The sequence below is a fragment of the Bombus vancouverensis genome, chromosome 10 (genome assembly GCF_051014615.1).
Source record: "Bombus vancouverensis nearcticus chromosome 10, iyBomVanc1_principal, whole genome shotgun sequence".
Lineage (NCBI taxonomy): Eukaryota > Metazoa > Arthropoda > Insecta > Hymenoptera > Apidae > Bombus > Bombus vancouverensis.
The window spans coordinates 11,658,470-11,674,045 of NC_134920.1; the positions used below are offsets into that span (position 1 = coordinate 11,658,470).

General features: G+C 42.6%; 1 protein-coding gene across 2 annotated transcripts in view; it reads right to left on the reverse strand.

Moving 5' to 3' along the window:
* Positions 1-15,051, reverse strand: part of tok (tolloid-like protein 1 tolkin) — a 49,583-nt gene extending 34,532 nt beyond the window's left edge. Inside the window, exon 1 of one of the 2 annotated variants that reach the window (XM_033336987.2) lies at positions 14,046-15,051. In XM_033336987.2, coding sequence (XP_033192878.1) covers positions 14,046-14,241 — 196 coding nt within the window. In that variant the 5' untranslated portion in view covers positions 14,242-15,051. Of the gene's footprint in view, positions 1-13,123; positions 13,234-14,045 lie in introns of those variants that run through there. The other variant, XM_076622295.1, reaches the window with a different exon arrangement.
* Between the last annotated feature and the right edge of the window lie 525 nt (positions 15,052-15,576).

Below are 15,576 nucleotides of genomic sequence, written 5' to 3' on the forward strand. Positions count from 1 at the left end.
CTTTCTACTTCTTAGGATCGCATAACTGAATCAGGTTTCAAGACCTGCGTTTCGTTAACGCAACATTTTATTTATAAACTGTTTTTAGTTAATTCGGTCGATTCGGAAAAAGAAGTGGGAATTTTCTATCGTGGCAACGCGAAGGAAATTTTTGAAGTAGGAAATCTGTCGAGAAACGCATATAATAGTTTAACAAAGAAGTCGCATAGAGCTCGATTAGCGTAATTATGCGTTAATTGTGAACTATTAGGACGCAGGAAGCAGCGGCACGCGTAGAAAGGCGCACCTAATTTCATATCGAGAACGAAAAAAAGAATTGCAGCTACACTTTCGCGGGACGTTAATGAAGTGAGAGTGAATTAAATTTTCTTTGATCTCGTCGTAAAGTACGTTTCACGGAAGGGGTAACTTTCTCGTGAAACGCGTACCAGTTATAGCTTAAAACCGTGAACGATATCCCTTTATCGTAATGCGACGACGTCTTCCTCGAAATAATAATTCCTATTTTAATAACGCGAATTTCATAACGTTAAAAGCTAAAACTTCTCGTGCTGAATAAAATCATCCATGAAACAGCGTATCTTTTAGAGATAAAAATTGCAAAAAATGCAAACAAGAAGTAGACCAAGGAAAATATGCAAAAATCTTCGTCAAGGATGGCCTTAATTTCCCCGTAATTAAACCATCTACGTAGCTATCTCTTCTTCCCGCTCGTGCTACATATGCGCGAGACTAAAAACATCTTGAAGATCGGCCGCGTTCGATAACACGGAATTCTTTTCTCCCGCGAGAATTCGTTTAAAAGAGCTTACGGCGTAGGTCTTACTATACTTACGCGTAGAAACGCCAAGCGTCTTGTATCGAGTCGCAAGTGATTTTTCTTCGGGCATTTAATAACATTTCTGTTGCTTGCATAAGGGTTAGAGTAGAAGGGGGTAAAAATGTAAGAAAGAAACACGCGCAAAAAGGAAACAGTCGTGTACGAGGAGGGCAGACAAGCTGACCAACTGCTCGGCGAAATGAGGAGGAAAACGGTTATCGCGCAACCGGAAAGGGACCGAACGCGATCGTGGACCGTGCTGTTAAGTAGAATGGAATAATTAAAGCGGTATTTGCGGCTGGATTATTTCAACGGCGACGGAAACAGCGGCGCAAAAACTGACTGGCCACCGGTGGAGAAAAATCGTTGGAAAGTGAAGGAGAAGAGAGGAAGAAAGAGAAATGACTGGACAGCTGCCAAGTGCAGTGCAGGGAGAATGCCATCCGCAGAGATCGCCGATGAGGGTCGGACCAACCCTTAATTTCTGTTTACTTCGTATAATGCCTTTCTACCGGGGCAAGGGATTAGAGGGAAGGGGCCGTTTCTCGATGCGTTATTGTAGGTTACTGGATTTCCAAGCGATTATGCTTCTGTTACCATTCCACCAACGAATCAATTTGTTATTTGACCTCTGCCCACTTCCTAGGTTAAGTATTATCGTTTATCGAAGAGATATATCGTGGCTCGCGAAAGTATTTTGACGTTTACCATAGAAAACTTTGATGTATACATTGGATATGATGTACATATACGTACGTGTTATATAAATTGTTTCGAAATTTCATTAGTATTATTACGAGACACAGTGCAACTAACATGATTATACCGATTTTTAAAATCAATCTGAAGATGTATATAGACGTCGCAAGATATTTGTTGCTTCAGCGAAGGTTTGTTTTATCATGTGGAAACTTTTATTTGACTTTAATTCAAAAATATGATAACGCAAGATCTTGGATAGGAATTTTACATCGTTGTGTCTACGATAGTAGATTGAATAATAAGATATCTTGTACTTAAAAATTTCAGCTGTTTCGACGCGTGCGTTAGACGCTATCGTCTTTCGATCCTCTTCTTTTTTTTTTTTTTGCTACGAAATTAGTGCCAGACGAATCGATAGACCCCTCACTTTTCATGTCCCACACTTTTCGAGCCACTTTAGTCGCTTTGAACTTGCTTCCATTAATGGCGTGAAATGGATCTAATTTCGATACTTAGCTTACTCTAAAACCTTTCAAAAAATTATTGACCGATTTTATATTAACTATCTGCTGGTAATTTCATATCTCGTCAAATGGTAATAATCAGTAGCAATTTTTCGCGCGATGCTCAAAGCTGGGCGTTTCCCCTCGAAATATTTTTTTTTATCGATTTATTTGAATATCATTAACCGGAGCTAATTGAATCGACGCAATTTAATCTCTTGGTATTTTTTCTCTGGCAAAATACTTCGTAAAATATGCTCGAGAACGTTGCAGGCTGGAAATTTCAAAACATAACTGGAAATTTTCATCGAACACCGAAATAATTAATTAATCGCAGTTTTACGCCCGAGCGCGCAACACACTACGAGATCGATGGATTTTGTTCGAAACTGTCAAAAATAATAATTCCCTGGCGCAGACTCTCGAGTTCATTAATTTTCTCCTCACTTAATTATGTTGTTAAGAAACTCGACAACAACTGACCTTAGCGTCGTAGCAAACCCTCGACATTCTGTTACTATTGTCAACGACAGCCAGTGCACAAGTGTATATCTCATTATAACAAGACGTTGAAGGGTTAAAGAGAAAAGAAGAGGAAGCGCGAAGGAAAGAAAAATGGTAACGAGTGGGTAGACAGGAGAAGAACGCGGCGAAACTATGGAAAGGAAGAAAGAAAAAAGAAAGGAAAATCGGGGCGAGGGACGCGTGTGTTGCGTCTCTTCGGAATTAAAGCGGCGGAAGGTAATTCGAGTTGTCGCGTGTCAACGGTGAATGCCGGTGAAAAATATAATATCCGCCGAAGAACAAGGTTCGTTTAATTTCGTGTAATTAATATCTCGATATGGTAAATCGTATATACGATAATTCACGAAAGCATTCGATTTATCACGGAAAATTTCTACGAATATACCTATCATGCACGTTATACGAAACTCTGTAAAATTTCGTTGATGCTGTCGCGAAACACGACTATCGTCGGATAATTGGGCGGATGGAATAAGCATTGTTATTGAAAATCATATCGACGAGTGTACGCGTGGGTGGTTTATAAATCGCGAAGTTACACGAGAGAAAAACATTCAGGAACTAGACGACAGCGTTAATCGAATTACTTGATTACACTCCCGCGGGCGCGGCTTCGTTTATGCCAATTAGCGCGCTCGTTAGCGGTAAACGCCACATCGTGTCACGAGAGAATCGTCCTCGTTGTTATTTCTCTCTATATCTCGTTATCCCGTTTCGTTCGTGGCGTACACGCCGCAGGAACGTTTGATCTGCTTTTTCCATCGATGCGCTCGTTCCCCGTCGCTTGTTTAACAGACTTCATTAAAAGATATGTACATCGAAAACAAACAGGGGAAGGAGGGAAAAGTGGAAGTACAGGGGAGAGCGTTTCCTTCCGGTGAATTTCAATAAATTATTCGTTTAAACGTTGCTCCATTGTGTGCTCTCGCGCGTACATGTTCGTTTGTTCGCTTTTTCCCGCGATTTTAGTCCGGGACCTTTCGCTAATGCAATTACGCGGGGAAAAAACACCCCCTCTATAATATTATCGAGAAACGATTTTAAAGGAACGCTCGCGCCGGTATAGTTTCTTCGTGCAAACAGAGATAGATATCGTACACCGGACGAAATTATATTTTCAATTGCAGAAAGTCAAGAGTTTCTCAGTTTGATCACCGAGCGCCTTTTTTTACGCTTTCTAGGATTAGAATAATTACAATAAGATCTATTGTCGGAGAGGATCACCCTGTATGTTTTCTCCTTACGCGGCACGACGAATCAAATTTCCTGCAAGAAGTACAAAGAAAATTCTAATATCCAATAAAGTCATGTTCCTTTGCGGTCGCTTTATAAATGGCATTCCATATATTCCGCGATATCACGCAGAATGTACGAATGCGCGCTGCATTACAACGCGCGATAGGATTTAATCAAACACAACACTGCTGCGAAATAGCGCGAATAAATTCCACCACCACGAACCTCTATAAATCTTATATCGCGAACATAAGCTATCCGAAATAATATTAGAAAGACGATAAAATTCTTTAACTCGATAACGCCGTAAGACGAGCCCGCAAATACGATGCCATTTTATAGATACGATCCAATTGCCCAACATTTTCGCGAAATGTGGAATGTCTCGAAGAGGCCATCGCATTTGCCCAACTCTCCTAAATACCAATGAAACGTTGCGGCGTACACCATCACCAGTGTAAATCGAGACATACGATGTTCGATTCGAAGAGCGGTCACCCCGTTCCGCGAACGAACTCGAGGCGTTCTCACGTGATGCTTGGAATTCCTGGCGGAGTTGCTCCGAAGGAATATCTATTTCCGGAGCAAAGGCGTGTTCCCAGCGCGTAACCGCGTGATTGCGCGGACGTATCGGAATACTGGGCGACACGTAACTACTACGAGAGGTGTGATATTACATCTGTATTATATCGATGTGCACCATTCAGCCCGGTGGGACTCGTTCGCCCCTCGGAGGATTAAGGTCGTGCGCGGGCCACGCCACGTTACTATGTACAATATGCGAACAGCCTGGTGCTACCTGGACGTTGTCTCGACGAGACCGTCTCAGCTATCTACTGCTCGAATTCGGTATTTAGAACACCGTTAGACAAAGTCAGTTAATTGCCAAATGGACGATCCTAAGGGATTGCTCCCTGATGAGATTTAACTTTATAACGTTGGGTTACGCTGGCTGGATAAATTATGCTCGGTGACAAACGAGCTCTAGATTTGTAACGCCGATTCCACGCGTTATATGCGCGTACAGGCTGCTCTGTAATATTATATGGAACTGGTTTTAGGAATCGGTGACAATGAAAAATATTCGTACGAATATTTACGAGAAACGAGTATCGTATCCTGTCATTTTTCCCCGATTGCTTTTACACGAGATGCTCGAACCATTGTGACGTATTTGAAGATACGCTGGTTCAAGAAAGTTTTCCAACATCCTTTCGTTAATTTGATAAAAGATAGAGTCGATCAGTTTGGCTATCGAGGGGTTTAATTCTTGAAGTGGGATCCTACATATTACGGGACACCCTGTGTATATAACTACGCGGTTAAATATAACGTATTACCGAGACGTTATACCGTGTTTGGATTCGTCGGTGTGTGGGAGAAGTTGGCCAGCGACAAGGGCGAAGAGAAGAAGAGTAATTGAGAAAGTTGCAACGTAACGGAATAAGATGATAAGAATTTAGCGGGATCATATTCCGACGACCGAATGAAAAGCGGTCTTCTATGGTTCCTCTTTAGGGGACCAAGTGTAACTTCCAGCTCTTTGAAAGTGAAGCTGAATCGGGCTTCATTGATTTCATGGACAAGTTCCTCAGGGAATCGCAACCAACTCCACGCGAACTCTCAATTACGATCGAGAAGTGAGCTCTGATTTTCGACGACTGATTTATCGGCGTTTACCTTGTTCGAGTTCTTCGACCAAACTGTCTCGCACAGAGTTACGGCACAATAAAGTAGACGTTATAATAGACGTTACAAAATGAAGACGAAGACGTTCCAAAGGAATAAAATGTTAAGGAATTAAAAGGATACGTAGTGACTAGAAAAAGTATTGGCGCACCATAGTAATTTATTATAGCGTTCGCGTATATACCAGACAAATGTGGTCCGACATTCTTTAAATACTTATGTCGATATCGTGCGACTATCATCAGCAGTTTGAAACATTTTTCGCGAGAATAACGAGGGTCGTTCTGTTCTCTTGCTACGTTCATTTCGCGTCCATTTTCGATCGAGTCAGCAATGCATATTGGAATGTTACTCCGTTTCTTCCGTTGCTGTCGTTCCTCGGATAGACCCGAAACGTTAGAACATATAGCGATACGGTAGAAAATTATTCCAGCTATCCGACTGTTCAAGAATTGGATGGAATGCGCGCCACTCGAATAATCTTATGATTCATCCACGTGTTCAGTGTTTTAAACGTCCTAAAATTCTCAGCGAATTTGTTACAATAGAATAGTTAGCATTCTCGCGTAGAAGATTTATGCTCGTGAGATGTTGAGAAAAATAACGAATTTCAACGATTCCGCGAAATATTTAAGTCGTTCGTAACGAATAATCGTTAATGGTCGAGATTAAAGTCAGAAATGTCCATAAATATATTTAACATCTTTTGCTCCTCATTTTCACTCCTTTCTTACTCCGTTATACATCACTTAGAAGGAAACTTTCGTAACGTTAACATTCTCCGGAGTTAAAAACGAGGCAGAGAAAATTAAATTTTTACATTGTCTCCGACTGGAATTATTCGTAGGTAGCAAAAGTATGAAGCATTTTTAATCAAAATTACGCAAAAGCAGAGAGGAGTTGAAAAGTCTGCATGGAATGTACAAAATTTATTCGAACGTCGAATCCCTTTAAAAAATCCAATAGCGTAGAAACGAAAATACTTTCCTTGATTTTTTACACTCCGAAGTGCCTACGAATTATGCACTAGCCAGTCGATATACGAGAAAACAATGCAACGGGGGTGTAAGAGTGAAACGTCGGGCAAATGGAAAAGAGTGGGAAACTCGGAAAACCTGACCGCATGTTTCGTGGAGATAAAAGTTTAACGAAAAACAAAGTGAGAACGTTGAATGGGACGCGAGAAGAGGAAACGAGAGTGGAGGAAAGAGAGAGAGACGGAGAGAAAAAAAAGAGAGAGAGTACGTACGTACGTACGTCCATCCGTTAGGGGCAGTTCGCGGAACTTTCAAGCTGCCATAGGAAATGTCGAGAATGCTAAAATGCATTAAAATTCATCGCGTAATGACCGTCATAACCGACTCGGCTCCGTTGAAAACCTTCCCCCTGAAGGAGGAATTCTTTTCACCGAGAAGAAACGAGACTCGTGTAAAAATCAGAAAGGACTCGCTGCTTCGTGCTTCGTTAGAATTAACGGGTAGTATTTTACGCAACATCCAAAAGAATAACGTTGACATCTGACCGTAATAATTTTGACGGATTGGAAATCGCGCGAGTGTTTTGTTAACGAATTTTAACTTTCTCTTCTTACACTTGTATATAATACACTTTGATATCCAACCAGAGATTTCTCATAACATCTCATTATTCCATGGTAGTTTACGATAGAATCGCCACGAACTTTTCGAAGAATTCGTCAACGCTGTTAATAAATTACTTTGCTCGGTTCGAACAACTCTATCTTACCTTACCTATTTACAGGACAAGAGTATATTCCGAAGAATATACGTAAACGCGTAAGCACTCGTGAGACGTATTCGCGCGCTTTCCACGCGCTATCGACGATAGATCAATTTTCGCGCGGAAGCAAAGCGACGGTGGCTGCTAAAACCACGTCGCAATCGCGTGTAATCCACAATAAACAGCTGATAGACCGACGTACCGTGAAATCCTCTGAAACACGCGAAACCTTCGAAGTACACCTTTCGATTCTACCTTTTCCGCCGTGGCCAACGAGAAGCCGCGGTTCTCCCCATACGCGTGCGGATTCTATAAAATCGATATTTATACATCTCGTATCGGGTGCATTCGCGCATCGAGTTTCGCGTTCTGTTGGAGGGAACTTTTTGAACTTTGCCTTCTGCTTCGTTTCCCCTTTTTCACGCTCTTATCGACGATCACGGTGGTCAAGAGGGGATCGGCAAACGTGGAAAGAAACGTAGAAATAAAAAAAAAAGAAAAAGAAACAAAGTAAAGAGAGGAAAGGGAACGAAGAGAAGGTAAAGAAGGCAAGATCGATCTGGAAAATCCTCGTTCACGTAAGATCCAGCGCGCGGTCACGACGAAGATCGTCCCGAGCTAACGAGCAAAAAGCACGAGGTACCGTTCTGCGTGCTTTAGACTCGGCCCGATGAAAAGACTGACCGCTCGAGTATCGTGCAGCTCGCGTGCGCTATAATGCATCTCGCTGCACGCGACCGATGCACGCTCGACGAACCTGCTTTTCATGTCCCAATTGCGGCTAGACCCGCCTACGTCAACTACGCTCCACGGAACATTTCGTGGCCGTGGCTCGCATCTTCCCGATACCTTTCCTCCTCTCTCTTTCCAATTTTTCCGATATCCCTCTTTCTCTCTTTCTCCAAGCGTAAAAAGTAAGATCTTACGGAGTTTATTGTTGCTTCGTTTCAAGTATCTACAGATATAATTGCCTGACTTAAATATCGCCGTTTGGAAAGTTTTATTTCTACGTTTTGGAACAAGCACGATGCTAACAGAAAGTGTTTCCCTGTCGTTTGCATAAGTGTTTTTTTCCGGGCAATGAGCTCACGTGGACCTCTTAAGAGTCACGCTGTATATTTCGTAATAAGCGCGCTACGCAAGCGGCCGACAAAGATTTTAATTGTAAAGCAGCGTGAGAGGAAAAACTGCAGAAAATTTCCTGGCTAATTAACAGTAGCGTGGATATGATTTAGAGCGGCTGTTTTAATTGATCATCGCTCTACAATTACGTTCCGCTAACACGCACCTTCTTCGGTTAGGTGTATTAAACAATAACAATTATTCTGATCGTATCCGACACGATATATCGGTGCAATTTTCCAAAGAATCGAAGATTTACACGAAATTTCTCTGGGAATAGGCGGGATTTATCGTTCCCAATTATTCTTCCATATATGCAAAACGCCCATTAGTATCGTAACGCGTGTACATCCTTTCGTGTAGAAACTTCTTTGTTAATAAGAATCTTCGAAGTCGACGCTTTCTAGGATGTGTTTCTTTTTCTTCTTTGACGCAAACATCGGGTATTTTATTTCTTCTCTCTTAATCCTATTGTCTTGAATCAGTTGCGAGGAAGCAACGGGAGAAAATGAAAAGAAACGACGAAGAAAGCTTCATGGACGCAAGGAAGCGGAGTTGGAAAAACCTTAGCGGAGATCGATATGGGGAAATAAAATCTTCCATTTCTCGTCGGGCTGGTAATTTCATGGAAGTTCCACCGAGCCGAGATAGGAAAAAGTCAGTCGCGCCGATAATTGCCTCCATAATGGCCCGTGCAGTTTGACGAGAAGAAAAAATTCACCGCACCGGTGAAAAATCCTACGGCGGAAAGGTCATCTCCGCAAACAAGCGCCTAAATTCCTAGATTTTCGTTCATTTTCGCGCGAAATCTATCTATCTTGATACACATGTTTTATTCCATCGATAATTGGGTAAGTGTAAGGAACGTTCGAATGGCTGAGAATCATAGTGATGAAACTTGCTAACATAAAGAATTTAATTTAGCGAAGTAAGAGTTGATCGATCGTCAATTTAATTTTTTTTTTTTTTTTTTGAATAAGATAAATCGTATAAAATGGGAAAAATCGCATTTTAAGAACTAGGTACGAAATAAGTAGTCAGCAGGCGATAAATTTGAATTAGTACAATGCGTTCCTTGATAAATTGACACGATCTTTTAACTCAATGAATATCGCGTTGTTACAATAACATAGAGGTAACAGATTGTATCGAAAAATGAAAATCTTTGGATATGCCGCGACAACTAGCTTACAAGTAGCAATTTGTAATACAACGAGTATCTTTATTTTTGTTGGAATACGTATGCGGCAGATGAAAGATTAATTTGGCGTTGCACAAAATCGCATATTACGGCATCTTTATCATTACCGCGTATTGTGGCGGCTAAACAAATGTTTTTCTGTGTCAGAAAATCAATATGGGTAGTACACTAAAGTAATAAAGTGCCAAGCACTAAGTACTAAAGCACTAAAGCACCAAGCTCTAAAGCACTAAAGTGAAGTTGAAGTTGAAGTTGAAGTTGAAGTTGAAGTACTTCAACTTCACTTCAGTACTTCACAACAGCACTTCAGCACTTCAGCACCTCAGTGCTTCAGAACCTCAGCACCTCAGTGCTTCAGCACTTCAGTACTTCAGTACTTCAGCACTTCAGCACTTCAGCACCTCAGTACTTCAGAACTTCAGTACTCCAGTACTTCAGCACTTCAGCACTTCGGTGCTTCAGCATTTCAACTTCAACTACAACTTCAACTTCAGCACTTTAGTACTTAGTGCTTTAGTACTTGGTACTTCAGTGCTCAGTGCTTTAGTGCTTTAGTACATGGTACTTTAGTACTTGGTACTTAGTGTTTAGTGTTAGTGTTAGTGTTAGTGTTAGTGTTAGTGTTAGTGTTAGTGTTAGTGTTAGTGTTAATAGCACGAGACTTAAAGGACAGTGTTGTCCTTTAAGTGCCACTGAATGAACGTTCTATTACTGGAGCCGTTCAACAGTGAGCCACGTCGTTTTTTATTCAAATCAGACGGGGATAAATTGTTTCACTCACGGAATATTTATTAGTAAGTTCTCGCAGTTGCCGACTTAATAAGTTCGCTTCTATCTTCTGCCGCGCGGCTTTCAGTATTATCGTTGTTCTTATTTACATTAAGTACGTTCAACTTATGGCTGATTACACTCTTGAAAATCAATGGGCACTATCGTCCTAACGTGCACGTTATAATTTCCTATATTGTCCACGGTTTCTTCGACAAACGTTTAATCAATCGTCGACGCTTATTACTTATTCAACGTCTCGACTATTCAATCGTAAGCAGCGTGAAAAAGCGGATAAGAGAAGCGGAACGAAAAAGTATATCTTAACGGTTAAGCGTTATGCGTACAAAGAACTTTAAAAATCATGTACACGACCGAGCGTCGAGGAGTTAATAGCGGGCGAGAGAAATTTTTTAAAGAAAGAGAAAATCTTCTAGACGGTTTATGATAAGATTATACCACGTTGTAACGTAACGCACAGTAATAAAGGAAAATCGTCGACTCTCTATCGCTCTCTCGTTTTCAACCAGTCTTTAACAAAATCTCCATTCTCGTGAAGTTAACACATTGTTGGCTACAGCTGATAGGTCGACGAGATTTCCTTGAAATCAAACATATATAATTACCAAACGACCGATATCCTAATATTACGACGAACAAGTAAATAAATTGGGTAAATGAAATCCAACGCGCAATGTACACGAAGAGAAAATTACATGGAGCCTATAAACCATCGGCGGCCACTCGAGCAAACAATCGAGCCGTGAACCACGACGGAAGCGAAAAGGCTTGTTACTCGTCGGAACGAGCGACGCATTTTCCTCCCTTTTCCGTGGGAATCCGTACAATCGAATCGAAAGGCCGTTTCCCAGTGACGCTTAAGAAAGGTAAGTGTAAGCTAGACATAACAAGTTGTTGTTCGGAACAGAGTGCCATCGGCGGTAGGTATTCGAGACATTACCCGGTTGGCTTTTGATCTTAATCTTAATTGCTGAAACTTCTCCGTGAAAGAGGATAATTCAAAGCCGAACCTCGCCCCCTTCGCCCTTTCTGTCCGCCCTTATTCTTCCATATCTCTTTCGCGGGTTCGTCGAGCAAATTTGCAAACGATAAAAACGAATCGGTCCGTTTGTTCGTTGTCGAGCCGCAATTAGCAATAGCTCGAACGATTATAATCGATGACGATTCGTACACAGTACTTTATTATCAACCTTTTCCCATCCCCCTTTTCATCCTTAACGTCTCGTACACCGATGAAGTCGTACATCGATCGGTTATATAATATTTGCGGTTCCGTCGGAAGCAACGGAAGCGAGAAAACTGGAAAATTAATGTTTTCTCGGTAGAATACCGGGTAGCTGGAAGAAACTTCGTTCCACTTCGATCGAAGTTGCCATGTTTTTGCGGTACATAGTTTGAAAGTCCAAGTCTCCGTCGCGTTTTTCCCGCCGAATCGACTTCGTACGATGTTTGTCGGTGTTTACTTTGGCTCGACGCGATACCGATTCGCGTTATTCGCCGGTTTCGCCTCGCGGTTTATTTGGATTAATCGTTAAACGCTCGTAAACCGGTTTTAGTTAAACGGTCCGACAAAGAGGGGTTGAAGGAAAAGAAAAAAAAGATGCTTTCGAAGAAAACTTGGAAAGTTTCCGATAGAAGGGAGCGCTTCTTGCACACTCGGAGGAGCTCTTGCCGAGGAAGAAATTTTCCAAAGCGAAGAACAGGGAAAAGGAAACCGAGTTGCTGTCAACGGGTATCGATCAAGCTGCTTGTAAAACTCAAAACTTCCCTTGCATATCGCTTACAAACTCGATTAAGAATTACTAAAACTTCCTATTAAATTGAAAAAAGCGTCACGAGAGCGTGTAATCCAATTTGATGTGGAAAAAAGAAGAGAAAGAGCAACACCAATAACGCGCTACCATTAGGAGCGCAAACAGAAGCGCGTTATTGGTGAGCGTAATTATTCATAAAACAAATTGTAATTCGATATCGAGTTATGCCGATGGCCCCACGAAAATACAAGTGTTGGTCATCGACGTAACGATAACCGAACGTTCAACAAGCACGGCTGACAATACGATAATGCCAGTATAGTAGCATCATCCACTGCTTCTCGTTCTTCTTCGTAAACAGAGATTAGATACCGAGCGAAACGGTGGACGGAGCTCTCTGTTGTACGTTCTATTCGTCCTCGGCCTTCTCTCTTTTTTCCAAACCAACAACCTTCCCAAAGGATCATCGCGTCGGTTTTCATTGTCGTTCACGGTCGTGCCAGTTTTAGAGATCTCGTGTATATACGCGGTTCTTTCTAGAGGCAGGTCCAGGACGATCACTCGAGAAATATAAAAGGCTCCTTGCGGCAGTCCCTATCCAACGATTCTGGACCCTTCGAGTGTCGAATGCTCGTCTTAGCTATTACAACGAGTATGCTAGACCCTGAGAGAAAGAAAGATTATCGGACCAGGTTCTTCGGCAAGGGTTACTGCCTCTTTTCGTATTATGTTCCCCCTCCATCGAGCAATTTCGCCCTGTCCTCGCGTCTCTGTGGCTTCGCTTCGTTAATTCGGAAAGCATAAGCCTCGATTTATGTCTCGAGACTCGAAGGATCGTCTCTCGTTCGATTTTCGCTCGATCTTGCCCACAAGCTTTATGACACGCCGGGGAAATGGGATCTATGCGCGACAATATAAACGGTAGCTTGGCTTTGATTCAGTTGGCCAAACTCGATCGAACTGCCGACGTTATGGCTGCGAAGGACCAAGAAACGATCGAGACTTTTCCAATGGATGCGCGTTCTTGATTCCAACGTCTTACCTAGGTCTCCGAGTAATAACCTTTCGACGATTATTTGCTTCACACACAAGAATATTCTTCCACTCGATATTCGCACTTAGAGGTGGATAGTTTCAACGCCGAGCTCAGCTGTGCTCTCATCACGTACGTCACGTTACGAGTTATTTAGCGTTTTCGAGCGATCCGAAGATTTAAATGTTCGTACAATTTGGACAGATCTTTTTATAATAATGGAAACATCACGACCAACTACTAGCAAAGATACACAGAGAATATTCGAGCAATGCGCTTGCTTGTGATCGCCGATATGTTGCAATACCATACGGATTCGGTATCAAGCGTAACGATGCTTCTTCGTAATTATATCTCCTACAGTTAACTATTTCGTAACACGTATTACGAAATTAGCGGAAAAAGAGGAAAATTTCTTTCCTATCTATACCACCGTGCTGATAACGTACACATTTTTATCATTTTCATAGCGAATCGAAGATATATGTTTTATATAATTGCATTTACATAGCATCGGAACACTCGTGCTTAATTGAATCTAAATATTTATCGAGCATGTAATTAGAAGTACATTAATTGCACAATTTCTCTCGGTCAACTGCCGGGGGAGGGGATTCCATATTCGACGTAGTGACATTTCCATTAAATTTCTTTATTTACGATTTATATATTTCGTTAATTGCAAATAATAGTCATTTATACGCGAAATATTTTCAGTTTCCCTTTAGGGAACTGAAATTCCCTTTAGGTAGGAAGAGAATCTCGTTGCAGCGATCGGAATCGTTCTAAATATTTTCCGCTCCGCGAAATCCTTCGTTCCTAATCTATATTTCGTTTTATGGCAATGATTTCTATATATAGAAAGAAACACCGCGACACGCCATGTTTCCGATGTTCGCAGCTATCCGCGAGATATCTTTTCTTCGCTTACCCGCCTTACAGATGTCCACATCGACGTCGTCGCTGATGCCACGAGGGAACTTGGTATTCAACAGCTCTTCCACGGTGAATTTATGCCTGTGCCTTCCGACGGTGTTCTCGTTCTCCCCGGGATCGGCGTCGACCGCCCGGCAATCGGCGCATCGACTCGCCAAACAGAGGATGGAAAGCAACGGCAGCAATCTCATCTCGATATCGTCGATATCGGGTCCAAACGACACGAGTGCCTTCTTCCCTCTATGTACCCAGCTAGGCCATAAAAGACCAGTCGTACTACCGCCTACACCAACGCATTTGCCACTACTTCTCTTTCACCCTCTTCTCGTTTCCACCTTTCGACGTGCTCGTCCTCCACCGACGACTCGAGACCACCACTCGAAACGCGGGAGAAATTTTCTCGAGTGGGATGCCACCGATCACATGTCCGAACTCAGTCACGCTCGATGGATGCGATCGATACACGTCGTCCTTGCCCTCGCCTCGGTCAGTCGACCAAAAAAGGAGAGAGAAAAAAAAAAGAACAAAGAGGATCTATCGGAATGACGTGAAGACCAAAAGCGAAGGAAGAACTACCCTTTGTCGCAGATGCACAACGAAGCACGAACAAACCGGAGAAGACACGTGAGACGAGACGCGATGAAAAACGGTAAAATCGACGATTCGGCCGATACGCGGTCACAGAAGGTAGAAGGAAGACGAAGCAAACGAGTGATACGCGTGTTCACGCGATGAAAACGTAATCGCTACTGAAGAGTTGGGTCGGACGCCGATCGAGGAACATGACGAGCGTACGTCATCGGACAAACGAAGCGATAAGAGACGATCGCGAGGAAGGCGAGCGGGAGCGCGGGTCAAAGTTCGTGTCACAGATTAGAGGGACGGATTGCCAGCGGCGATCGTCCTTGCGTGGAGAACGTGGAGAACAGACTGATCGTCCCTCGCGGCCGACACGACGCGTCGTTCGAAAGCGCGCGCTCGTACTGGCATTAAGTCGAGAGAGGGATAGAGGAGGAGGGGGATATGTATGTATATCTAGAGGGGATGCCGGGAACAAGCAGTCTCCTCCCTCGCAAACCTGCACGGCACGAGGGTGGCCGAGACACTGACCGAGCTTCCGTCGTTCGGCCACCAGCGAACCCTAAAGAATCCTCGGCCCTCCGAAAAACACTTGTACCGCTCGCTCGTACATAGATTCCCGTCGATTCTCGTCGCGTTTGATCGTCCGTCGTTCGATAAAGATACGACGACCACGTACGAGCAAATATCTTGTAACCACATTTATCTTACTAATTTCGAATATATTTTAGATACGCATAATTAAGAAGAATAAAGAAATAATTATCTGCTTCCGGATTTAATAAATATATCCCTGAAAAAAATGTCAGCATTTATTCCGCGCTTTCGAAAAACGAATAGGTCTGGTACACATCAACGCGTAAAAATTTGCAGAAAGATCGCGAACGCGGCATGTGCTCGATCCCTTCGATTCTATATCGAGAAAGATTGTCGATTTTCAAAAAATG